The 27,130-nt window shown below is 37.5% G+C and overlaps 1 protein-coding gene across 26 annotated transcripts in view; it reads right to left on the bottom strand.

The window, feature by feature from the left end:
* DST (dystonin) overlaps positions 1-27,130 on the bottom strand; it is a 499,064-nt gene that overhangs the window by 92,081 nt on the left and 379,853 nt on the right. For all 26 annotated transcript variants that reach the window (XM_055263445.2, XM_063632850.1, XM_055263432.2 and 23 more), the window contains 11 exons: positions 23,238-23,446; positions 22,308-22,625; positions 21,457-21,623; positions 19,246-19,402; positions 17,830-17,956; positions 11,486-11,548; positions 10,660-10,901; positions 9,647-9,776; positions 6,671-6,870; positions 4,696-5,191; positions 1,464-2,935 (listed from right to left, as the gene is read on the bottom strand). In XM_055263445.2, coding sequence (XP_055119420.2) covers positions 1,464-2,935; positions 4,696-5,191; positions 6,671-6,870; positions 9,647-9,776; positions 10,660-10,901; positions 11,486-11,548; positions 17,830-17,956; positions 19,246-19,402; positions 21,457-21,623; positions 22,308-22,625; positions 23,238-23,446 — 3,581 coding nt within the window. The remainder of the gene's footprint in view (positions 1-1,463; positions 2,936-4,695; positions 5,192-6,670; positions 6,871-9,646; positions 9,777-10,659; positions 10,902-11,485; positions 11,549-17,829; positions 17,957-19,245; positions 19,403-21,456; positions 21,624-22,307; positions 22,626-23,237; positions 23,447-27,130) is intronic.

The following is a 27,130-nucleotide window of genomic DNA, read 5'->3' on the forward strand; positions in this document are numbered from 1 at the left end:
TCACAATTTAACCACTTAATGTGGTTAAATTTCATTAGTATAAACAGTGCTTGGTTACTGTCATTTAATCTTTAAGGTGCTGACAAGGTTCTAGAGAGAATTCCAAACTTTACTGACGAAGGAAGAGTTGCTCCCAAGATCTCTCCCAGTCTTTGATGCAGCAATTGCCACAGAACTATGTTTTTCTAATAGAGGATTCTCTCATATGAAATCTTTATTTTGCAAGTCGGAAATACAAAAATTTGACAGAGCAATGAAGGAGGTCAAGTCACCAATAAGGACGTTTCCTTCACCTTCAAGAATCAAGAACTAAATACAGAATCACAGATTTGTGAGCCTTGAAGGAACTGAGCTTCAAAGGCGTTTAATAAACTGCAAATAATCATAACAGTAATAACAATACAAAGAAAAAGAAGGTATTTTTCAAGATTCAGTCACCTAAATAATGTTATTAAAGACAAGCAAATGAAAGAGTTTATCAAATATAACTGCACAGAATTTGGAAGTCCATTTGATTCATATTCATTTCTCAAAGAAAATAATTTATGGTTTTATAAACCGTTTTTATTTGGTCTTAGTTTATTCTTTATGCACTAATGGTGCAATATATCTTTGCCAGTAAAACACACCTCATAAATATAACAGGAGCTGTGAAACCCGAAAGGTTTATATCAGCCCCATATAGAAAATTGCTTGCTATTTAGGACCCTTTGTTTCCAGGGATAAACCTATCTTTGTCCCCTATACAGATGTGACTTCTGTTCTATCATAAATAAGGCCAAATCCAATGACACAGAAACTGGCCCACCATTTTTATCAAATGTTTTATTCATTAAGTGTCATTGATCACTGTTGAGTGGCAGTCATTTCTTGGCACTGCAGAGGTTATATCATGCAATAAAAAAAATTCACCTCTAATCCTCTGGGGCATGAGCCTAAGATCTTTGTTTAATGAAACAGATTACAATATGGAACTCCATATTGCCTTTAAAAATATGAGCTTTTAGAAGAAAAATGTCTGTGGAAGAAATTAAATTAAGAAGGATGAGAAGATAGTTATAAAAAGAAAGGGCAGAAAAGACGATAATTCACCATTGAAGAAAAGGCTGGGAGATAAACATCTGCAATAGAGTTCAAACCACAGCCACGGTCACCACGGATGGCAATTGTGAATAACTCCAGAAATGGACCCTATGATGTCAGTTTCTGGTTTGCCTGGAACTTTGCCAAGCACCCTTTGGTCTGATTTTATCTCAGGCCTTATCCCACAAAGGCCCAAATCCCCAGTGACCTTGTAACTGCCCCACCTGCCTGGGTGTTACCCCCATATATGCTCATTCCGGCTCAAATATTGTATGACAATCATTATTAGAAGGTTCTACGAAATAGGCAATCTCCTTTCTAAACAAATTAGAAACTTCATTGACAATAAAAACACTTGGTAAACATGAAGAGTTCCCTACCTTGAACACGTTAAGCTGCTGATTAATTGTCTCCGTTTCCATACCAACAGGACCTTGTGACTCTTCATGTTCTTCGGCTTTCTGGAGCAGAATAGAAAATTCTTTCAATTTGCTGTAAAATTCTTCAAGACGCTTAATTGTCCCTTCAACCTGCTCTTCTCTGGCTTGGGCTCGGTCCAGTAACTTGTTGCATTGTTTGCTTAAGGCCTCCAAGTCCCTTTTGATTCCAACAAGGTCAGGAGATGTTTCTTCTGTGGCTAACATCATCTTGCAGGTTTTATTGGCATTGTCGTTGCTTGCTATGAGGGCTTCTAGTTTCTTTAGAAAGGCTTTTATAGTTTCCTTTTGCTTTTGCAATGTTTCTGCATCTCTCCCCACTGGAGCCATGCTATCCAGTTCATCATCAAACTCTGCAAACTGAGAAAACATTTCTCGAATGGTATTCTGGAAATGCCCAATGCCCTGAAGCTTGGTTTCTAAGAAAGAACACTTTTCATCAACCTGCTGACTTAGTGTACTATGCTCTTGAGCTATGGTTTCCGCTTGTAATAAAACATCAGAGGTTCCCTTTGAGTCTGAGGCCTCTACCACAAGGTCCTGTGCAAGTCTTTTAGCCAAATCTACCTGATGCTTCAAGGCCTGAAGTGATTTCTGCTGAGTCTGCAACATGGTCAGGTATTTGTTACTGTAAGCCTGGGATCCCAGGGAATCATGGATATCTAGCTGCTCCTTTGCACACTGAAGCTGCCTTTTAGATTCTTTGGAAACTTCTTGAAATTCTTTAAACTTCTGAGTCATGCTCTCCAGAGAGAATTTCTTACTGTGAAGTTGTTCAGTGACCATGTCCACCTTCTGGATCAGTGACTTATTCTCATCTGTAACAACTTCTTTATCTATCTCGCAGACACTGAGCAAGCTATTGGCTGTGTTGTTCAGTAATTCTACCATACCAAAGTGTTGGTCCATTTCCTTCTGCAGAGACTTTAACTTGGCAATAGAATTCTCTCCTTCAGCAGGATCCAAGCAAAATTTTATTTCCTCCAGGTTGTTTTGGCATTTGTCTATCCATGGCCGGAGAGTCTCTACTTGCTCTTTATACTTAAGGGCTTTTTCCAATGAATCTCTTAACTTGTTTTCTCTTTCTTTCACCTGCTTATTAAATGTATCCCAATTGGTTTTAATTGTATTAAGCTGTAACTGTAAGGCTGCCTTCTCAGACCCTTGTGTTTTTAATAACAGATTTTCACCTTCTGCAATGGTTTTTTCATAAATATGAGACTGAGCAGTCAAAGTTTTACTAAAGTCTTTATGATCTTTAATTAATGACTCCAAGACATCGAGTTTGGCAGATATTGGATGAGATTTGTTTTGCTCTTCTTTCTTTGTATCCAGCCAAGCCTGAAAATCTCTAGACATTTGCTGAAATTGATGAGAGCTTGCACAGGCTGACTGAAGGTGCTGGACATGATTCTCTAGAAATAAAATTACAAGATACGTTTATTTTACATCAAAATATTAATTTAATCTATGAAAAGCCAAAATAAAAATCTCTGAATGAATACATAGAATTGTTGAAAAGCAAGGGCTTTTAGCATTGACTATAAGAACTACAAGTGAACTTAAGTTATTGACAGAGGGGAAAAGAAGCAAGAGGTAGGCATAAGAAAATACACAATCAAGAAAAGATGCAGGAGACAGATGAGAGGGGAAAACAAAGAATAAGGAAATAAGTAAAAATGCATCAAGGTGCAGGGAGTGGCCATGCCACACATCACCTGCTGTGCTGGTGTCTTCTCTGTTCCAGTATGGAGAAGGGATGATGGCAAAGTTCTCAATTATGTTGATAAATAATCCACCTCTTATTAAATATGACTTTTTTGCATCTATGACTTTTTTTTTTTTTTTTTGAGGCAGAGTCTCGCTCTGTCACCCAGGCTGGAGTGTAGTGGCGCTATCTCGGCTCACTGCAAGCTCCTCCTCCTGGGTTCCCGCCACTCTCCTGCCTCAGCCTCTTGAGTAGCTGGGACTACAGGCGCCCCCCACCACGCCTGGCTAATTTTTTGTATTTTTAGTAGAGACGGGGTTTCACCGTATTAGCCAGGATGGTCTCGATCTCCTGACCTCATGATCCACCTGCCTCAGCCTCCCAAAGTGCTGGGATTACAGGCGTGAGCCACCACTCCTGGCCACGTCTATGACTTTTACATATTATGGAGGCAACATAATGTAGCACATAAAAACTACATGAGTTTGTATCTTGGTTTAACCTCTTCAGAGTTGGAAGACCCCAGGCAAATCATTAAACCTCTAAGCCTAATTTCTCCCACTGTAAATTGACAATATTAATAGTAGGCATTGTACAGATTAAATTATAGTACATGTAAAGTTCTTAGTTTAATACCTATCACATAACAGTGTTCATACCATTAAGAATAATAATGATAATAGCTGATATTTACTATTGTTAATATCATGTCAAATAAAGGAATAAGTCTGAAACAGTTGCTGTGATCAGTATCCAATCAATTAAAAAGCATAACTTGAATATCTACTAGGTGCAAGAAACTAGAAACTTTTCAAACAGAACAAACTTAACAACAAAATGTGTCTTTCTTCATCAGGGCTTTCTGAATTCTAATAATCCACTGCTACCTCTGACAAATATCAACACATCTGCCACAGAATTATAGCCACAGTGAGAGAGGAAAATAGTGACAAATGCCTCTCTTTCGCACATTTCTCTAGAAAAGTTTTCTGTGACAGAATAGATAAAGTAACAGCAGATGAGAAGATGATGCAAAGCCTTTTACTAACTATTCACGTTTTTTTCTGGCAAAATAAGACTTTCATACAGCAAAAAAACATTTACATCTTTTAAATACCAGTTTGGGGTACCTGAGATTTTAATAGGCCTTCAGGAAGTCAATTTTGCCAACAGATTACATGTGTAGAATGACCCTAATATTCCACGTGCCTACGAACACAAAGCTGCTCTCTGAGCTCCTGCAGTCAATTTTGCCAACAGATTATGTGTGTAGAATGACCCTAACATTCCATGTGCCTATGAACACAAAACTGCCCTCTGAGCTCCTGTACTCACCCTCCTCTTCACTGATGTTAACAGTGGGGCAGAGTCTCTTTGAGGGCCTGGATTATTGGCAACATCTTGGAAATAGGCAATATATGACATCTATTTCTGACCAGGAAATATATGTATTAAAAGTAGACAAACCTGCTTTCTGTTCAATATCCTTAAATGATTTTAAGATGCCTTCTAGTTGCCGACTAAGTTCTGCTTTCAAGTACTCTTCTTTAACCAGTGCTGACAAATCCTCACAGAGTGCCTGGGCCACTTTTATCTGCTTCTTTTCCTGCTGTATTTCCTGCTTCATTTTTTGGGCTGTTTCCAACTGTTGGTTCATAGCATCAGGGTGAGTGCTCACAGCCAGACTGCTGCTGAGTTTATTATCCAAGTCACTCAGTTTATCAGAAAGGCTTCTCAGCAGGCTTTGATACTGTGTGCTTTTAACAATGGCTTGGTCAATCCAGTCACATCTGTCACTCAATTGCCCTGTTAGACTATCCCATTTTTGGGTCACAGCTGCCAGTTGCTCTTTCACAATCCCATGTAAAGAAGGGTCTTCTCCAGGCCTGCTCAGAATGCCCTGACCAGCTGCTGTGAGCTGTTCATATTGAGGTTTCCGAGTGGCGAATTCTTGCAGCAAAATCTAAGGTAACAAGGGTAAATAAACACAAATTATTATATAATTGACTGTAGAAAACACAGATTTGGTGTCCAGACATACAGAAATGGTAATTATTTCTCCAGTTTTTGTTTTTTAGTTATCACTTTCTTACTTTTTACTTAAAGGGCAGTACAATTCTCTTAAATCCAAAGAGCTATGGTGCTTCACAGAGATATCCTGCCTAAACTAATCCCATCCCCCTAAAGGAAAAATCTGGACAAAATGAACAAAAATTCACGTGTAAATTTTCATATAAAAAGAGAAACACTGCTGTTAGACAAGTTCACACTGCACTTACACCAAATTTGTTTTTACCCATTCATGTTTTTGTCTTTGTAGGATTTTTGGAATACCCTATAGAATTTTATATTAAAGAAAACACACAGTGATAAAGGTGTTAGAATATATTAACTCATGATGCATTGAGTTGCAAAGGTTTTTGTAACATAAAATTTATTGATGTTTACAGTCTTCATTATAAAGGTTTTAGTCAACAAATCATGCTGCTCAGAATGTATAGGCTCAACTTGACTCATAAAATTAGTGATCCAAAAATCTCATTCTTTTAGTATCATATTTTATCTCTCTTTTATACTTTTATCTACATTTTATTTATCTATCTATCTCTGGGAGACTACCAAGACTAGAGGCAATTATTTCTCCCCAGATATTTACTTTTATCTTTTGTTTTTATTGTCTTTGGATTATGAACAGATATGAACTCAAACATCTGACTTTTACAAAAACGTATTTGAATTTTCAGCTTATAAAACAGCCTCCCTGCTCTAAAGCCAGTACTCATACATAAAAAAACTAACTGAAATCACCACAGAGCTTCTGCTATTATGCCTGACTGTAAAACATTAAACATTAAAAAATAAAACTCATTTTTTTGGATTTTTTTCCCTTGTGGATTTATCTGCTTTGTAACCAGACTAGTCTAACTAGCACCCTGGGTTTCAGGGTTCCCTCTCTGCTTCCCTTATTCTTTGTCCTCTTCTTATTCTCTCTCTCCCCCATCAGGACTCACATGCATGAGTTTTACAAGTTTCATTATCTACTACCGCAATCAAAATAAATAAAACCTCAAAAAAGTAATTTCTAAACAGTAAAAAGTATATACTAGCCTCTCATAAAGATATTATTTAATTGCATTAATACTTCAAAGAAGGCCCTTTTAACTGGATCTGTACCATCCAAAATATGATTGAAATAATCAGGAGACTTGGCAAATTCATGGACTTCAAGGAGGCCTCTAAGATGCCTTATAGCTTTAGTTCTCTGGGGGATTCCCACTAATATCAGGACAGTATCTTATGGGCATCCGAAACATTACATATATACTTCAAAGCAGTTAAATAAAACACCTACTGGCCAAAGTTTATATATTTATAATGAAAACATTGGTCTCAGTAAGTCAAATTGCTGTGCACGAGAGACAGGTTATTAGGTAATACTCACCTGCACCTGCTGCCTTTGTGTGTTTAGCATATTTGGGTCAATTGACAACGGCCCAAGAACACTGACCATAAGTTCTTTTTCCACAAGCCACTGTTTCAGTTGGGCCTCTACAGTCTGGAATTGGGTTAGATTATTGGAGGATTCTTCCAGTTTTTGTTGTCTATCAATTGTTAATTGATTGAGTTCTTGCCACTTAGAATCTAAAAGAAAAAAAATGAAACTAGTGTTTGACTTTTTCTGCATTTAACATGACTGTGTCTATGAGGACTGTATGATGTGATTCAAAATGATATATAATGGCCACAATCCCATTTTTATGACTCTTGTTACATAGTTACTTAAAGGGCTAACCTACGATTTTATAGGTCTGATGGTTGTATGTCAACTGAAGTATAGGGAAAAAATTTTGAATCTGATTTTAGAAGATATCGTAGAATATGGAATATTCATTAAAGCCGATAGCATTCTGGGATCTCTCATTCCTTCTATAAGTCCTATAGAGCGTGTTATTAAACTATGACTTACTAGAACAACGAACAATAATCCTTTTAATATCAAATCTTCACTTATCTATTCTAGGCAAATTGCTCCCAAATTTGTATATCTATCCCCAATTATTCTTTCCCATTCAAATTACACATTAACAACCAGCTGCTAGAAAGTTCCAGTAGGAAGTCTCACCAATTAAACTCAACATTAAAAAATAAAACTCATTATATTCCTCTCAAAACTGGTGGACTTTTATGACTTTTAGATTTCTTTCAAAGGTTATCTTTTCTCCCATGTCATAAAGATGCAATAATTCAGAAAATTCTTTTATGAGCTTCCTAACCCTATTATATCCTCAATCATAAAACCTTAAAGCCTTCCTTTACATTCTCAATGCGATAACTCCATTTTGGCCTTCATCATGTGTTTTTAAAAATTATTTGTATTTTTTACATTGATATATAATAGATACGCATGTTTAGAGTGCATGTGATAATTTAACACAATCCATCCAGGTGATGAGCTAACATCATCATGTTTTACCTTGACCAGTAGTTCTCACACTTGAGCTGCATTAAGAATCACCTGAAGGCATCTTTAACACAGATTTCTGGGCTCTAACCTGAGTTTTTGATTCAGTAGGTCTGGAGTAGTATCTGAAATTCTGCATTTCTAAATAATTCCCACATGATGCTGTTGCTGCTGATCCCAGGAGCACACTTGGAGAACTAATGACCTAGTCTAGCAGTCTTCTAACTAGTATCCCTGCTATTAATGTTTCTCAGCTGCAAGCCACCTGTTTCTAATACAATTTCCCTAAAAAATGTCACTTTTAAAACTGTCACTTCGCTGCTCAAATCCTTCAATAACTAACTCCTCGTCACCTAGACAATAAAATCTGAAGACCACTGCCTGACGTTCAAGGCCTCCCACAATCTTTGAAGGTTTGTACTCTGAGATGATCCTCTAATCTATCCCTGCTGATTTCACCCTTATAATCCAAACAGGCTTTTGCTCACACAGGTCCTGTGCCTGAGATGCTATACCTCCTCTCCATATATCCCAACCCTATCCTTCCTTTACATTCCATTGGATTCACCCTCTGCTAGGAAGCCTTTTCTGTTTTCTCCATCCTCAAGACAGTATGCTCCCTGCAGTCAAGGGTTACTGATCAGAGCACTTCTTTCAGCACTTCAACACAGTCAGTCGATAAATATTCATTGATAGTGTGATCAGTTGATTTGAGAGACTTTTCATTTAGCATAACACACTAAAGGGATGACTTTAATAGAACACAATCACTGAAACCTTATCTAATAACATCATTCTATATGACATTTTCCGGTCAAACACAATCCGGCAACAAAATAATGCCATTAAAGCAATAAATCAGGAAGGAAAAATATAAAAACTCATCCAGAAGGTTTTTTGAACTACATATTCCTCATTCCCACTCCTATTCTAAAATGTCTTGCTAATACTCTCCCCAGGTAATTCTGAGATCCTAGAAGAGAGACACTGAATTAGGGGCAAATTAATTACAACTTGATAGGAATCTCTGTAGTTGGATTAAATATATCTTTGAACATGAAGATCCCTTAGGGTAACCTTTTTCAAACTAAAATATACTTAGAGATTTCTACATTTATCATAGCACACCTGACTCTAAAGGAAGGACAATATTTAGTAATGGAACAATTGAAAGTACAATAATTATTATAATCATAGTATATACTTATATAGCACTTAATATGTGCCAGGTACTATTTGTTTGAGCCATATACACATTAACTTATTGGGTTCTCTAAATGAAACTATGAAGTGGGGAAAATTATTACCATTCTCTTACACTCATTTTCTTTTTTTTCTACCCCTTTTACACTCATTTTCTACATCACTATAGTAATAAAAATTGGTAAGACAATAGGGCTTGTAAAGAAAATTCTGTACCTCCGAGGAGCAGTGTATACTCCTCTGTTTACACAGGGACAGGATGTGGGTGGGAGGATAACTCTGGATAAAAAATTGATTGGGGAAGAGCAGAAGAGCATAAAGTATGGAGCAGGAGGGGTCCCAGAAGTAACTCCATGAAGGAGAAGGGAGCACACCTTTTCCAGATGAATGAAATATTTAAAATATAATACAGCTTAAAAATATTAAAGCATAATAAAGCACCAAAAGCTAGTAAAAAAGTAAAGAAACATTAATGAAGAGAGCTACTCCACGCACAGCACTTCATTAACTAGTATCTACCTTCTCCATAAAAATAGATTTAATTACTGTGTTTACCATAAAAAACATAGGATATGCCAATTTCCTGCACAATACAATTTGAAATGACACTTTATGCAAAAAATAGATTCTGAAACATTAAAGCAAATCCAAAAATAAGTGACTCTGTTGAATGTTTTCTGATAAAGATCATGATAAACATGAAAAATGATTGCACTTTTCTTCATAGGCATTCATCTAAGTAATGCAACATACCTATTTCTGTCAACATCTGTTTCCATCTGGGGGCCTCAGGAGTATCTGGGTTCTCCTCCAACAGCTCTGTCAATTTGTCTTTCAACTCCTGTACTTTGTTTACATTCTGCTTCAGTTCTGCCTCAAACGACTAACAAGGGAAAAATAATAATAAATTATGTGTACAGCAAAAGACAAAAATACAATAATGATAGAGCATTATTTTTCTCTAGAATGATGAAAAGAGGAAAAAATCTGTTGAATGTTGTGGTGGGTGAGGGCCTGGATTTTGCAATTAATTATTTTCCTTTCCTCTTCTTAGCTAGTGTTCAACTGTGTGACAAAGGGATCCCCACAGAGGAACACCATGACTATGGACATAATGACTCTTGTCCCCATTAGTGAGAAAGAATTTCATATTTTCAAACAAGCCACTCTGGAATAAAGCAAGGTGACATCAGTCAAATTATAACAAATAAGAAAATCAGTCTTAATAAAGGCTGCCAGAAGTGGAGAATCTACATGTGAATAAACACTTTTTTTAGGCCACACATTATAGAATTCAAATGTAGGCTGGTAATTTGTAGAAATTTTGCCATCACTGCCACCATATAAAGCCATTTTCCCAACCTTGGCAGCTGTAGAAAGAAATACCCTCTATTAAAGAAAAGGAAGGCATTAGCTACCCTATTTTTATACTACAGAGAACAGATCCTTCATACATTTAGCCCTTAAAGAAATCTTTTCCAATAGTTGACTGGTTAACATCCTAGACTTAAACTGATTTAAAGGTGGCAAAGTGGCTTACATCCAACAGTTTGCTAATCTCTAACATGGCTGTGCCAAAAATTAAAAAAAAAAAAGTAACTATTATTATCAATCTCTACAGAAAGGCACATTAAACAAAACTGTCAATTATGTGCTAAAGGTTACAGAGCTAGAAAACAGAGCAGAGCTTCTGACTACCAGAGCTCCGTTCCAACTGCTAATCCATTCTCTTTCATGTCTTCCATAGGTGCACCCACAGAATATACCTTATTCTGCTCAACTTGAGTCTTCACAGCTTCAGTATCTGTAGGTGCAGGTGTCTGATGCCATTTTGTTGCAGTTTTGTTCATTTTCTGTAACCACTGCATCATTGCACTTGATTCTTCCTGAGCCTTTTGCAATTTGGAGAGTTTAGTGTTCAGTTCTGCTATTTTGTCCTTGAGTAAGAGGCCAAGATCTTCATAACCATGACTTATGTCAGTCATGTCCTTTTTAATGGATGTTAAACCTAGGAGTAAGAAAAACAACTATACTGACACATTTTCAGGACATTCGGAGCAGAGGTCTAGAAATAAAAGTTCGTTTTACATGGTATTTTGTCACTTCTAGTTTGTCATTATTAAGCCTAGTAGATAAAGTCATAAGCTTTTCAGAAATAAAAGGTTGGATCATCTTATAATGCTATTATTTAATCACAAATAATTCAAGAAAACTGCATAACAAGTAAAATAAAAAAGACGTTTTAAATGTAATAAAAAACAAAGCATAAAATGTTACTTAGCAATATCTCACGCACCAAACTCAATAAATTAGGTCAAATAACATTATCCCAAGTGACAAAATATCTCAAATTAACCAAAAAGAAAGCAAGAAAACCAAGTGTCAAACTGAACAACTTGATTTTACTTATTTCAGATACACAAAACTGAAAAAAATGTTATATAATTTTTATGGAGATTGTGACTATTAGATTAAATACCATTGTAATTCAGGCTTGAAATTTCAATATAACTACTGTTTGTCCCTAAGATTTTCTCTTATTAAAAAAAACCAAATTACATTAATCAATAACAAATTAAAATTAATATTCACCTTTATTTGCCCAAAATTCCTCAGTATTTGTGGCTGTTCCTTCACCATTTAATACTGCTCCACCTGCAAAAATAGTAACACTAAAATAATCATAGAGTTTCATAGTATTTCTATACGTTAACAGTAGATGGCACTAAATCAAACCCCATCAACAGTAATCATTTTAAAAATGTTACTGCTATTTGAAAACGTAAAATACTGACTCAACTTCAAAATCAAATGAAGTTCCAAAATTTAAATTATCAAACAATATCCTCTCTTCTATGTAAAATTTATTCTTAAAGTATTGTCTTAAACACTACCATTTCAGTATGTTTATATTATATAATCATTAAATATTAATTCATAAAAATTTTGTGATGAAGTTGCTTTGTGTTTTATCATAATAAATTCCTTTATTCTAGGAAGAATCATATTGATTAAATTGTATTTTAGAGCAGTAAGTGGAGCTTTAGTGTTTTCAATTTGTATTTATTTTTATTTATTTATTTTATTATACTTTAAGTTCTGGGATACATGTGCAGAATGTACAGGTTTGTTACACAGGTATACACATGCCATGGAGGTTTGCTGCACCCATCAACCCATTATCTACATTATTTCTCCTAATGCTATCCACCCCCCAGACCCCCACCCTCTGACAGGCCCCGGTGTGTGATGTTCCCATCCCTGTATCCGTGTGTTCTCATTGTTTAACTCCCACTTATGAGTGAGAACATGCAGTGTTTGGTTTTCTGTTCCTGTGTTAGTTTACTGAGAATGATGGTTTCCAGCTTCATCCATATCCCAGGAAAGGACATGAACTTATCCTTTTTATGGCTGCATAGTATTCCATGGTATATATGTACCACATTTTCTTTATCCAGTCTATCATTGATGGGCATTTGGGTGGGTTCCAAGTCTTTGCTATTGTGAATAGTGCTGCGATAAACTTAGGTGTGCGTGTGTCTTTATAGTAGAATGATTTATAGTCCTTTGGATATAAACCCAGTAATGGGATTGCTAGGTCAAATGGTATTTCTGGTTCTAGATCCTTGAGGAATTGCCACAGTCTTCCACAATGGTTGAATTAATTTACACCCCCACCAACAGTGTAAAAGTGTTCCTGTTTCTCCACATCCTCTCCAGCATCTGTTGTTTCCTGACTTTTTAACGATCGCCATTCTAACTAGTGTGAGATGGTACCTCACTGTGGTTTTGATTTGCATTTCTCTAATGACCAGTGATGATGAGCATTTTTTCATATGTCTGTTGGCTGCATAAATGTCTTCTTTTGAGAAGTGTCTGTTCACATCCTTTGCCCACTTTTTGATGGGGTTGTTTTGTTTTTTTCTTGTAAATTTGTATAAGTTCCTTGTAGATTCTGGATATTGGCCGTTTGTCAGGTGGATAGGTTGCAAAATTTGTCTCCCATTCTGTAGGTTGCCTGTTCACTCTGATGATAGTTTCTTATGCTGTGCAGAAGCTCTTTAGTTTAATTAGATCCCATTTGTCAATTTTGGCTTTTGTTGCCATTGCTTTTGGTATTTTAGTCATGAAGTCTTTGCTCATGCCTATGTCCTGAATGGTATTTGCCTAGGTTTTCTTCTAGGATTTTTACGGTTTTAGGCCTTATGTTTAAGTCTTTAATCCATCTTGAATTAGTTGTTGTATAAGGTGTAAGGAAGGGGTCCAGTTTCAGTTTTCTGCATACAGCTAGCTAGTTTTCCTAACACCACTTATTAAATAGGGAATCCTTCCCCCATTGCTTTTGTCAGGTTTGTCAAAGATCAGATAGTTGCGGATGTGTGGTGTTATTTCTGAGGCCTCTGTTCTGTTCTGTTGGTCTATATGTCTGTTTTGGTACCAGTACCAAGCTGTTTTGGTTACTGTAGCCTTGTAGTATAGTTTGAAGTCAGGTAGCATGATGCCTCCAGCTTGGTTTTTTTTGCTTAGGATTGTCTTGGCTATACGGGCTCTTTTTTGGTTCCATATGAAATTTAAAGTAGTTTTTTCTAATTCTGTGAAGAAAGTCAATGGTAGCTTGATGGGGATAGCACTGAATCTATAAATTACTTTGGGTAGTATGACCATTTTCACGATATTGATTCTTCCTACCCATGAGCATGGAATGTTTTTCCATTTGTTTGTATCCTCTTATTTCCTTGAGCAGTGGTTTGTAGTTCTCCTCGAAGAGGTCCTTCGTATCCCTTGTAAGTTATATCCCTAGGTATTTTATTCTCTTTGTAGTGATTGTGAATGGGAGTTCACTCATGGTTTGGCTGTTTGTCTATTATTTGTGTATAGGAATGCTTGTGATTTTTGCACATTGGTTTTGTATGAGACTTTGCCGAAGTTGCTTAACAGCTTAAGGAGATTTTGAGCTGAGACAATGGGGTTTTCTAAATATATAATTATGTCATCTTCAAACAGAGACAATTTGACTTCCTCTCTTCCTATCTGAATATCCTTTACTACTTTCTCTTGCCTGATTGCCTGGTCAGAACTTCCAATACTATGCTGAACAGGAGTGGTGAGAGAGGGCATCCTTGTCTTGTGCCGGTTTTCAAAGGGAATGCTTCCAGCTTTTGCCCATTCACTATGATATTGGCTGTGGGTTTGTCACAAATAGCTCTTACTGTTTTGAGATACGTTCCATTGATACCTAGTTTATTAAGAGTTTTTAGCATGAAGGGCTGAATTTTATCGAAGCCCTTTTCTGCATCTATGAGATAATCATGTGGGTTTTGTCATTGGTTCTGTTTATGTGATGGATTACATTTATTGATTGGGTACAAACCAGCCTTGCTTCCCAGGGATGAAGCCGATTTTATCGTGGTGGATAAGCTTTTTGATGTGCTGCTGGATTCGGTTTGCCAGTATTTTACTGAGGATTTTCGCATCGATGTTCATCAGGGATCTTGGCCTGAAATTTCCTGTTTTTGTGTCTCTGCCAGGTTTTGGTATCAGAATGATGCTGGTCTCATAGAATGAGTTAGGGAGGAGTCCCTCTTTCTCTTTTTTTTTTTTTTTTTGTGACAGAGTCTTGCTCTGTCACCCAGGCTGGAGTGCAGTGGCACAATCTCGGCTCACTGCAGGCTCCACCTCCTGGGTTCACGCCATTCTCCCACATCAACCTCCTGAGTAGCTGGGACTACAGGCACCCACCACCAAGCCCAGTTAATTTTTGTATTTTTAGTAGAGACGGGGTTTCACCGTGTTAACCAGGACGGTCTCAATCTCCTGACCTTGTGATCCGCCCGCCTTGGCCTCCAAAACTGCTGGGATTACAGGCATCAGCCACCATGCCTGACTAAGAGTCCCTCTTTTTCTATTGTTTGGAATAGTTTGAGAAGGAATGATACCAGCTCCTCTTTGTACCTCTGCTAGAATTCAGCTGTGAATCTGTCTGGTCCTGGGCTTTTTTTGGTTGATAGGCTATTAATTACTACCTCAATTTCAGAACTTATTGGTCTATTCAGGCACCCGCCAGATGCCAGCCAGAGCTCTCCTGTATGAGACGCCTGTTGACCCCTGCTGGGAGGTGTCTCCCCATCAGGAGGCATGGGGGTCAGGGATCCACTTGAGATGGCAGTCTGTTCCTCAGCAGAGCTTGAGCGCTGTGCTGGGAGATCCGCTGCTCTCTTCAGAGCCAGCAGGCAGGGATGTTTAAGTCTGCTGAAGCTGCACCCACAGCCGCCCCTTCCCCCAGGTGCTCTGTCCCAGGGAGATGGGGGTTTCATGTATAAGACCCTGATTGGGGCTGCTGCCTTTTCAGAGATGCCCTGCCCAAAGAGGAGGAATCTAGAGAGGCAGTCTGGCTACAGCAGCTTTATTGAGCTGTGGTGGGCTCTGCCCAGTTTGAACTTCCCTGGTAGTTTGTTTACACTGTAAGGGGAAAACCACCTACTCAAGCCTCAGTAAGGGTGGACGCCCCTCCCCTCACCAAGCTTGAGCATCCCAGGTCAACTTCAGACTGCTGTGCTGACAGCAAGAATTTCAAGCCAGTGGATCCTAGCGTGCTGGGCTCCGTAGGGGCGGGATCTGCTGAGGTAGACCACTTAGCTCGGTGGCTTCAGCCCCCTTTCCAGGGGAGTGAATGGTTCTGTCTCACTGGTGTTCCAGGTGCCACTGTAGTATGGAAAAAAAACTCCTGCAGCTAGCTTGGTGTCTGCCCAAATGGCCACCCAGTTTTGTGCTTGAAACCCAGGGCCCTGGTGGTGTAGGCACCCGAGGGAATCTCCTGGTCTGTGAGTTGTGAAGACCATAGGAAAAGTGTAGTATCTGGGCCAGAATGCACCATTCCTCATGGCACAGTCCCTCACAGCTTCCCTTGGCTAGAGGAGGGAGTTTCTCAACCCCTCGCGCTTCTGAGGTGAGGCAACACCCCACCCTGCTTCTGCTCGCCCTCCGTGGGCTGCACCCACTGTCTAACCAGTCCCAATGAGATTAGCTGGGTACCTCAGTTGGAAATGCAGAAATCACCCACCTTCTGCATTGATTTCACTGGGAGCTGCAGACTGGAGCTGTTCCTATTCAGCCATCTTGCCAGCCACCTCTCACTTTACTGTTAAAATTATCTTAATGATAAAGGTCCTGAAGCTCAGAAGGTGCTCAGTATATAAGTGTGTTGAACAACGCATACATGACTGACAAAAGAGCCCGCCTTACTTAAAGATTGAAAATTATCTGGTGCAGTTACACAGTGTTATCATGGGCTTAATAGAGGCAGAATAATTTTTTTAAATACATAAAAAAGAAGTTAAAAGTGAAAAAGAAAATAAATCGATTATTAAACCCATATTACATCAACACTAAGAGAGAGCGTGGTGGTTAGGAGTACCTAGGTCTTGCTGTATAACTTACCTGAAGTTAAGCCCCAGCCGCACTAATTACTAGCCAGGTGACTGGACAAATGAATCAGCCAAACTGATGGGAATAATAATACCTAACTGTGGGAACCAAACACCACTGTGGGAACCAAAGGTCCATTGCTTAGCAAGTAGAAACTAGTCAGTAAGCAGTAAACTAATAGTTCACTTTTATTACATAACAATCTAGCATTGGTGCTTTTTCATAATCAGAATATTAAAATATCAGTTAGACTTTCTCATACTAGTATCTATAGGCTATGTATCCAAAACACAAAGACATTTCTCAGATCAACAACATAGTAACGAGTCTAAACAGAAACATTAAAATATCTGAATCTTAACTTTGTACCTTTAAAAAAAATTAAACATGATGGGATTTCAGAAGGAAGTGAAAATATCTTTTAGATGCTCAGTACTAATTCCTACCATGTTTGGTAGTTACCAAGAGTCAAAAAAAGAAAAAAAATCCCAAAACAACAGCAACAATAACAAAAAAAAACACTTGATATTTATGGCAAATATAAAGGTGTCATGAAGAGCTAAAATAAATAAAGCACAGTAGAATTCCTCTTCTTAAAAAAAAAAAAAACAACAAAACTTGACATTTCAGGAAACCTGATTAGAAGAAAAAGGAGAAATCATCACACCATTATAATATGGGTAGTCCCTGAAATAGGATTAATAGAGTGGAATAAATGGTTGGCTGAGAAGGGCCCAGCTGGAACATCAGTATCACAATAGGGACAGCTGGGGAGCTGGTCAGACTAGATACCCCACAGAGGATACTCAGAACTCTCAGAAGAAAGATATCAGAGCTGCCTTCTGCTTATTATTTTTTTAAAAAACTTGTTACTGTATGTTTCAAACTAAAAACTATACCCATAGCTTGCTTAAATTAATTTTAGAATCAATATTTACACATGACTCTCCCATTTTATTGGGAAAAGTGGCTCAACCATGACTTAGATTGCGATACAGATATGCTGGCTCACATACTGCATAATTGTTTTCTTTGGGAATGATGTACAGAATAAAATACACGGGAATAAAATAACTGAGTGTCCACTCTACAGAAAAGGGCCTATTTCCCTCCCTCACTTCTTTCCCAGCTGCCCAGACTCATTTCTTTATCAAATATTATAATTAGATATTTTAAATAGAATTTCAATATCTCCATTTAATTAAGGTAAAAAGCAAACAAATTTGAATATGATCTGTTCCCTTCCCTGATATAACATTCATTATTCTTACATATTAATTTACCTACATTTTAAATACAGTCTAATAAAATAAAACATAAGAAGGATTTGAAATTTGATTAGTACAGATACATTCCCAGCACAGTATGCTAACAGATGCCATGTTTCTTGTCACTTTCACTTTGTATTTCTGAGGTTATTTTACGCATTAATTTAAAAAATAACATACACAAAATTGACATGAGTAAACCTGATTCTTAGTTTTTGCCATAAATGTAAATAAAGTTCATACCTGATTTAACTGCTGCTATTGCCTTTGCAGGGGTGGTCACAGCACTTATTAAGTTACATAGTGAGATCCCACTGTTGTTTACTTTCTGAATCTCTGGTGTTTTTAAACTCCACTTTTCTTGTAATTTCTTGAGATATAAAAACACATTATTTTTCCATCTTAATATTTTCAGAGTTGCACATTATAATTCAGTTTCTTAAACATATCTTAAAGTAGTAATAATTGTAGACCTGATTTGTGAGGGAGTCGATGAAAGAAAAAGGCACCTATTTGTTCCCACAGCCCAGGTGACTGTTATCTCAGTTAACGGTTGGGTATGTATGGCCCATTCTGCCTTCAAAGGTTTCATAAGTGGCAAGTAAAATCCTAGCCACAGTGGGAGTCAGGCTATTCCTGGCTGCTATGGGTTCCAAAATAACTGTCAACTGTAAGTCTGTAAAACTGTACTAGGTAACAGACCAGTTACAAGATAAAAGGTACTAGGAACAATAAAAATAAGTAGGACTTCAGAACTTCATTTTATAGCATATTTTAATCCTACAAATTTCAATTACTTTTAAAAACACACACACAGTCAGGCACAGTGGCTCACGCCTGTAATCCCAGCACTTTGGAAGGCCAAGGCAGGTGGATCACAAGGTCAGGAGATCGAGACCATCCTGGCTAACAAGATGAAACCCTGTCTCTACTAAAAAAAATACAAAAAATTAGCTGGGCATGGTGGCGGCCACCTGTAGTCCCAGCTACTAGGGAGGCTGAGGCAGGAGAATGGCATGAACCTAGGAGGCGGAGCTTGCAGTGAGCCGAGATCATACCACTGCACTCCAGCCTGGGCAAAAGAGTGAGACTCTGTCTCAAAAAAAACAAAACAAAAAACAAAAAAACAAAAAAAAAACCACACACACACACACACACACACACCCACAAATTTGGAGTCAGGAAAAAAATGCCATACTGGTCAAGGCATAAGCCTTAAGTCAGAAGACAAAAGACTTGTACACTATTTATGCGGGAGATTCAAATAACTTCTGTTTCCAAATACTTGTTAGAGTAATATATACAAGCTAGAGTAAAATGCTGGGTGAAGAGGATATTTTGCTTAATATTATGAGAAATGGTATAAAAAATTACTGAAACTAAGTAGAGATTTGGTAGGAAAGGAAACTTGATTACTAGAATAGTCAGCAACTCATTAATACATCTTTTTTTAAAAAAGCAAATCAACTGAAAGTTTATGTCCTTTTCCAAAAGAATTAGTTAAGCCCCATGCCATGATTTCCAAAGGTCAACAAAATATACAGTACATATATGAGGATCAAACTTAGATGATATTAGATCAAAGAAAACTACCACTAGTCTTTTAATCTTTCATTACTGACACAAATGGAAATTTAGTATTAGATAACAATGATTCACCTTAGTGTCTTCCAAAGATTTTCCTAAATCCTCTGCACCAAAACAAGGCTGCACAATGGGAACTTTTTTTGTTGTTTCTTTTATCCATGACTTCAATGATTTAACAAGAACTTGGAAAGCATCCAATTGTTCTTGACAAGAAATTACAGCTTCTTTTCTACATAACAAAAAAGAATAAATAAATTATTATTCTCATGTCACACAATGTTAAGAAACCATCTTCCATGTACTCTAACCCTCTGGTACAGGAGGAAAGGTTTCATAGGTGACAAGTGAAATCAGCGAAATCAGTAGTCCCCAGCCTTTTAGGCACCAGGGACCAGTTTTGTAGAAGATAATTTTTTCCACGGGCCAGGTAGCGGGGACGGTTTTGGGATGATTCAAGCGCATTACATTTATTGTGTGCTTTATTTCTATTATTTTTACATTGTAATATATATTAAAATAATTATGCAACTCACCATAATGTAGTATCAATGGGAGCCCTGAGCTTGTTTTCCTGAAACTAGGCAGTCCCATCTAGGGGTGATGGGAGACAGTGGCAGATCATCAGGCATTAGATTCTCATAAGGAGCATGCACCCTAGATCCCTTGCATGCAGTTCATAATAGGGTTCGTGGTCCTATGAGACTCTAATGCCTCTGACGATCTGACAGGAGGCAGAGTCAGGCAGCAATGCGAAAGATGGAGAGCAGCTGTAAATACAGATGAAGCTTTGCTGCCACCACTCACCTCCTACTGTGCAGCCCAGTTCATAATAGGCCATAGACCAGTAGATACCTCAGGGGTTAGGGGACCCCTGAGCTAAATAACTATTGGTCTATTTCTCAGGCAAGGTTCATTGATAAATATAGGAGTATTCAAGAAATCTGTAGCCCATATGTAATGGCACTCTCTATAATGCTACATAAACTCTAAGAATACACAAACAGTTTGAACATTATTTACATTCAATGAGCTTTGATCTGTCCCCTTTATGTGATGCTGAATGCCGGCAGGCACAGAACCAGAAGGGAAAGGTTGACAATCACTGACATGAGGAAAACACAATGCCACCTAGTGGTTTCCACACTATACTACAGTCACGTTTACGGATGGATAAACTGCTGCAGGTAGTCCAGATTTAAGTCTCCCAAAATGAGATGAAACCTAGTGACTAGAGAATTTTCATGTGTGCCTCCCCTACAGAGACTCAGGAAACTCCCTGGTGAACTGTATGGGTCGTTCTGTATGCTCGGCACCATGGAGGCAGTGCACATGCCCAGCACAGGAACAACTGTGAGGACAGTTACATCTGGCATGTGGATGACACGTACACATATGCAAGCGTGCAGAACACTGGCAGATAAGAATGCACTGCAGCTGGACTAATACTGATGACTACATTATTTAAAGTTGGACCCATCTGAAAGAAGAAACAACCTAGAGATCACCTAAGAAAACCAAGAACATTTCTTCTGTGCAATGTGAATTAAATACCATATGACAGGATGGAACATATAGCTCTGTGAGAAGTAAAGGCAGCACTCAAACATTTTAGGTAGAGAATTCTGAAGAAATAAAGAAGAGCAGTTGGAAGAGAAATGACTTTTCTATGTTCTGAGGCTTTTCTATATAAACTTCAGCAAAATCTGATGTATATTCTAAACTAACATGAGATCAGAAACACAAAAGCTCAATCACAAGGCCCTGTACAGCTTTTTAGCTCAACTTCGGTTCATTCACTTGTTTCTAATTGTGTTTTTTCACAGGTTCATATCTCATCTACTGCTCTTTAAAAAGTAAACTATTATATTAAAAAGGCCATATTGAAATTGCACATCATTTCTGAGTTGAGCTCAGAAAGCAAAGAACCACGAGCTGTTGTTCAAGGTTATTTCTGCCTTTGCAAATAAAAATGTGATATTTGCCCTAGGCTTCAGAGACTACAACAAGTTTAGATCATTTTCAGTAATATACTACCACCACCATTTTTCTTATGCAACATTTTCCACTTTTATGTAAGAAATATTGAATTTTCCTCCTAAATGTTAAACCAAATAATGCAGTTAATTTTAATAGCAAAAAATGATCAAAATATAAAGACATTTATAAAGTAGCCCTATGCTTATTCTCAAGTTTTCAAAATTGTTTCAGTTATCTATATAATACAAGTATCTCACTCTAATTAATATAAATAGAATAAAATATAATTTTTAAAGCGGTACTTACTTTTCTTTGATGGTATCCTCCATTTCCTTGAATTTCTTTGACAAATTATTTGTTTTTTCCAAGACCAAAGCCTTATCACTTGGTAAGCCATGGCTGGATATCTCCTTCAAGAGACTATGCAAAACTTCAAGATCTTTCTTGTGTTCTAAAAATTCAGAAGTTGATTCCTACAAAGCATTAAGATATTCAGTCAATACAAATATTGGTAGATCTTCAAATGGCATTCCACCCAGAGGTCTGTGTGGGATCAGAATGGCTCTACTCATAATTTCACATAAGAATGAGTCTGCCTATGGTCAGTATTCTAAATATAATAAACATGCAAATAGGCTATTTGAAAGAGAACACAGTAAACTTTATTTAACTTAAAATGCATTCTATATTTTGTCTCTTTGTGGCTTCTGGTACGTAAGATGGTACTTATACTACCTATGATATGTGTGATAAATGATATTTATTTCCAATCAATCAGCAAAGGCTTCAAGGAAAAGATAAGGTTTGAGATTTTTAAAGGAGAAAAACATAGACCTTTACTAATCTATAAGCAATTAAAATGACTGCCAATTATAATTCTGGCAATAAGTATACGAGTTTGCCCTAACTATTAATCTAATGATTAGCCTCCCGAGTAGGAAGGGAGACATACCTGCATATACGAGTTTGCCCTAACTATTAATCTAATGATTAGCCTCGTGAGTAGGAAGGGAGACATACCTGCATATATGAGTTTGCCCTGACTATTAATCTAATGATTAGCCTCCCGAGTAGTAAGGGAGACATACCTGCATATACGAGTTTGCCCTAACTATTAATCTATCTGATTAGCCTCCTGAGGAGTAAGGGAGACATACCTGCATATACTGAGACAATTCGGTAACATCTTTTCCTGGCACATCTACTTCAGTAAGAGCCTGAGTTTTTGTTTCTAAAAATGTCTGGAGCTTTTCTGAGAGGTTCTCAAACAGTTCTACTTTGGTTTTTAGCTCCTCCATTTTGGCAAGAGTTTCTTTGTGTTTATGACTTGCTTCTGAAAACCGAGCAGACAAGTCTTTCATTTTGGCTTGCAGTGAGGATGCAGTGGATGGATCTGTTGTTTCCGTAAATTTCTTCACTTTTTCATTCATGGCATTTATACTGCTCTGACGACCTGCAATATCCTGTTCCAACATCTAAAATAAACCAAATATTGCATATGTTTTATTATGATGTTTATAAATAATGTGACAGCATTTTTTTAAATGACTATTCCTAACAACATAAGCTTGCACAACCTGTGCCTAGGAAGGTTAACAGTTGAAACTGAATGACAAGTTTGGTCTGTCCCTTGAGGAATGCCATCTTAAATCTCAGAGAGTGACGAACAGCTGGCTAGTTGCTCGAATGAGGCAGGAGGCTGCTGCTACTCAGCAACCCCTAGAATCTAATGGAGCCTGGGGATTAGCCATGGTCCTAATTCTTAAAAGACTAGACAAGACTGATCTGATTAACCTCATGTGCAGCTGGCTGAAACAATGATAAACAAGGTAAGACTCAACGTATGCATAAGCCCTCTATAATGAATAATATTCAAGAAAAAGTACACAAAGCCCTTCCTACACTTCTTCACAGATAAACCATTTTACACACTTGATGTTGCGTGAGCATTACTTTCCACACTCATATTCAGTAGCTGTCTCTTTTTTGTATCCTTAAGTTTATCTTAAATCTAACTATACTTTGAGCTTATAAAACTGTTTTTTTAAAAAAAACTGAAAATGGGACTTTTTTTTAAAGTCACTTACAATGTTTTTGCTGATGATATCCTGAAGAGCAGCAGAGTTTAAAGGCACTTGACCTTGTTCTTTCAGAGAACTTTCCACACTTCCCATCCAGTCCAGCATTTCATCCAAGCCATCCTGCACACTCAGTGAACGGGTCAAAGTTATCTGCAGTTTCTCATTTCGTTCATTAACAGACTTGGACAGATCCTCGTATCTCCCAACAATGTCATCTACTCCAAACAGATCAGGAAATATTAACCACAAAGTTCTCTTTGCCCTATCTCTTTTCAAAAACACATGAAGGTGAATCATACAATTTACACACAAAAAATTTTAAAAATAAAAAGTTCAATGATAAATTCCTAATGCATTATCAGAACACCACCTAAAATGTTAAAATATAAAAAAAGAAAAGAGCCTAATGGAAACTGAAAATTGAAATCTTTTTTTAAAAGCTAATACATATCCCATCTGCATTTGAGATTTTTTTGGATGCATAAACATTTGAATTGTCTCAGAGAGATAAAAGAGTGGTCCGAACAGCAAATCTTTGAAATAAATACTGGTTCTCAATCTGACATTTCACATTAGCCGTACTTATTGTTAATTACTTAAGGGGGAAAAAAGGTGAGTCACACACAGCTATTCTCAAGACAATACACAGTTACAAAGATTTCTAAAGAATTAACTTTTACATATAAAAATTATCACCCTCTCTCCCTCCTTCATACACACGCATGCTAAGCTTTTGTCATACTTCACAACTTAAGCAAATCACTCAAATGCATAGAAACTGGCAGATGCAAGTAATTAAGAAAATAGGCAACAATGAAAATCCATTTAAAGTTGAGATTATGCTTCTAAAATATACACTAACTGAATTTATTTAAAAGTTTAACAGCAGACAAAAGAGAAAAATAAACTTAACAGGCTAACCTATCTCATATGAGGATAAACTTTACCTTCAATTCTAAAGATTCAAGATGCTAAAAAAAAAAAAACCTTTCTGGTCTAGTTTTCACTTGACTAAAGCCCTACATGTTAACATCCTACATTCTATATTGTACACCAATGAAAACTTTGAACAACAATGGTTTTTAATGTATTCATCTCTTTCTCTCTGGAAAACGATGTTTTAAATTTATCACTTATTGTCCGAGAATTTGAAAAATATTTTAATTATTTCTGAATGCTTTAGTCTTATACATCGTGGAACGCTTCAGTAGGGAAAAGCTGTGTCCTGAAACATCTCTAACATCTTACTGGCTTGTGTTTGGCCCATGAAACATAATCTATACAACAAAATAATATAATTGTTCTAATGCTACATCATGAGAAAACATCTTGAAAATTTTCACTGGAGTGAGAGGTTAAGTTTGGATGATTTAAAATCATGCTCGTCTTACTAAAACACAATGAAGCCCATCAGCCTACTGAGTGGGGAGGGAGATAGCATTTAATATGCACAAAAATGCCATCAGCAGAGGAAACAAGCAGTGGGTTCAGAAATAAGCTCTAAACAATAGACGCTGGAGACTACTAGTTGGGGGAGAGGGGTGGGAAGGTAAGGGCTGAAAAACCACCTATTGGAGACTATGCTCATTGCCTGGGTGATGGATTCGATCGTATGCCAAACCTCAGCATCACACAATATACCTTTCTAACAAACCTGCATGTGTACCCTGATTCTAAAATAAAAGTTGAAGAAAAAAATGAGCTCTAATTTGGAAACTCACAAAAGCACATGCTCTGAATGGCAGCTTGAGGTTGGCAGGTTAGCAACTTCTCAATTGAGCAACTGCATCAACAGGGTAAGTAAAATCAGTGATCTGTTCAGCCATAATAAGTGACTTCCCAAGGAAAGCCAGCTATTTTCATATAATTAACAGATTTGAGTGTTACTGTTTGCTATAGACTAAATGTGTCCCCCAAAATTCATATATTGGGGCCAAAGTCCCAATGTGATAGTGTTGGGTGCTGGGGCCTTTGGAAGATGTGATATTATCATATAATAAGAAATATTTGGTGTCCGACCATAGCACTTGACACAGAGTTCCTAAAACCCTTCTGATTTCCTCAGTCATACAGACACTAAGAGGATCTTTTGTTCTGATATTTGGTCGTTGACCTCCGTTCCTGACATAGAGTTCCTATGACCTTTGTGATTTCCTGAGTGATAGGAGTGTATGGCAGAGCTCCTAAGACCCTTGGAATTCCTTCGTGAGGGGCATCTTTTGTTTGAATGAGGTGATTCCTGGTGGCCTCCTGGATAGTCTTAGGGTAGGGGGAGCAGGGGACAGTGGCAGATGTTGCCAGGGAACCAACCATGTGATTAGACAGTTGGAACTGTCACCCTGTCAACCTCTGAGGAGGGAAGAGGGGCTGAAGATTGAGCTGCTACCAATGGCCAATGATGTAATCAATCATGCTTATGTAATGAAGCTGCCATAAAAAACGAATAGGATTGGTTCGGGGGGCTCCTGAATAGCTGAACACATGGAGCCCTGGGCGTCGCATGCCCATAGAGGGCATAGAAATTCTGCTCCCCTTCTCCCATACCTCACCCTGTGTATCTCCTCCATCTGGCTGTTCATCTGTATCCTTTGTAATATTCTTTATAGTAAGTGGGTAAATGTAAGTAAAGTCTTTCTCTGAGTTCTGTGAGTCACTCTAGCAAATTAACTGAACCTGAGGAGGGTCATGGGTACCCTAATTTATAGCTGATCAGTCTGAAATACGGATCACAATTTGGGACTTGTGACTGGTATCTGAAGTGGGGGCAGCATTATGAGACTGACCCCTTAACCTGTGGGGTCTGAAGCTAATTCCAGGTAGACAGTGTCAGAATTGAACTGAATTCAATTGAATTGAATTATAGGACATCCAGCTGGCATCTGTTGGAGAACTGTTTGGTGGTGTATGGGGAGAAATACACACACATCTGGTCACAGAAGTGTTCTGTGTCATGATCAATGGTGTATGAGAGTGAGCAGCAAAAACACTCAGGTTTTCTCTCTCTCTGAGGAGGTAATTAGGTCATGAGGGTAGAGCCCGTGTGAATGGGATTAGCGCCCTTAGAAGAAGAAACAGGAGAAAAATGATGTCTCTCCACCACTCTCTACCAGCAAGACAGTGGCCATCTGTAAGCCAGGAAAAGGGCCCTCACCAGAACCTGACCATACTGGCACCCCGATCTCTGATTTCCAGCCTCCAGAACTACGGGAAATAAATGTATGTTGTTTAAGCTACCCAGCTGATGGTATTTTTGTCATAGTAGCCCAAACGAAGACACTGGTTAGTTTGTACTTCTTAGCGATAAAGTATTGTCACTGAAGTAAATTCTTGATTTTAGTAAACTAAAAGTTATTTTAGAAAAAGGTACAAAAATCTACTGTAAGAATGTTTTTTTTAAAAATAATTGGTTTTCTTAGAAGTCAGAAAGATCTTAGAGAAACTCCTCTATACCTTAGTTTCACATATTTCCTAGAAAATTATGCCAGAAGTTTTAGTTTTAAAATAATGTAACAAATGAATTTTAAGCAACTAAAAGTGAAACTATGTACACTTAACAATAAGAAAAAAATGTCAAAATGCTTCTTCGAGTAACAGAAATACAAATAAGACAGTCTTTCTTTCTTCTTCATATCCTTATACCCAAGTCCTCATAGCAATGGTATCTAATGTGGATATATGAGATGCTGCATTGGGACAGAGGAACAAAATGTTAGGACTTCCATTCATATTTTCATTTTATACTTTAGAACTCTATACTTTTGTGTTTTATAATTATAACACATATAATAATATAGTAATATGTTCATATGACTTATACATATATCTGCATATATGGGGATGCAGGCTGAACATCATTTTTGACAGGGGTACATAATAAAAAACATCTGGATATGTGTAAG

Source organism: Symphalangus syndactylus, chromosome 23, assembly GCF_028878055.3.
Source record: "Symphalangus syndactylus isolate Jambi chromosome 23, NHGRI_mSymSyn1-v2.1_pri, whole genome shotgun sequence".
NCBI lineage: Eukaryota > Metazoa > Chordata > Mammalia > Primates > Hylobatidae > Symphalangus > Symphalangus syndactylus.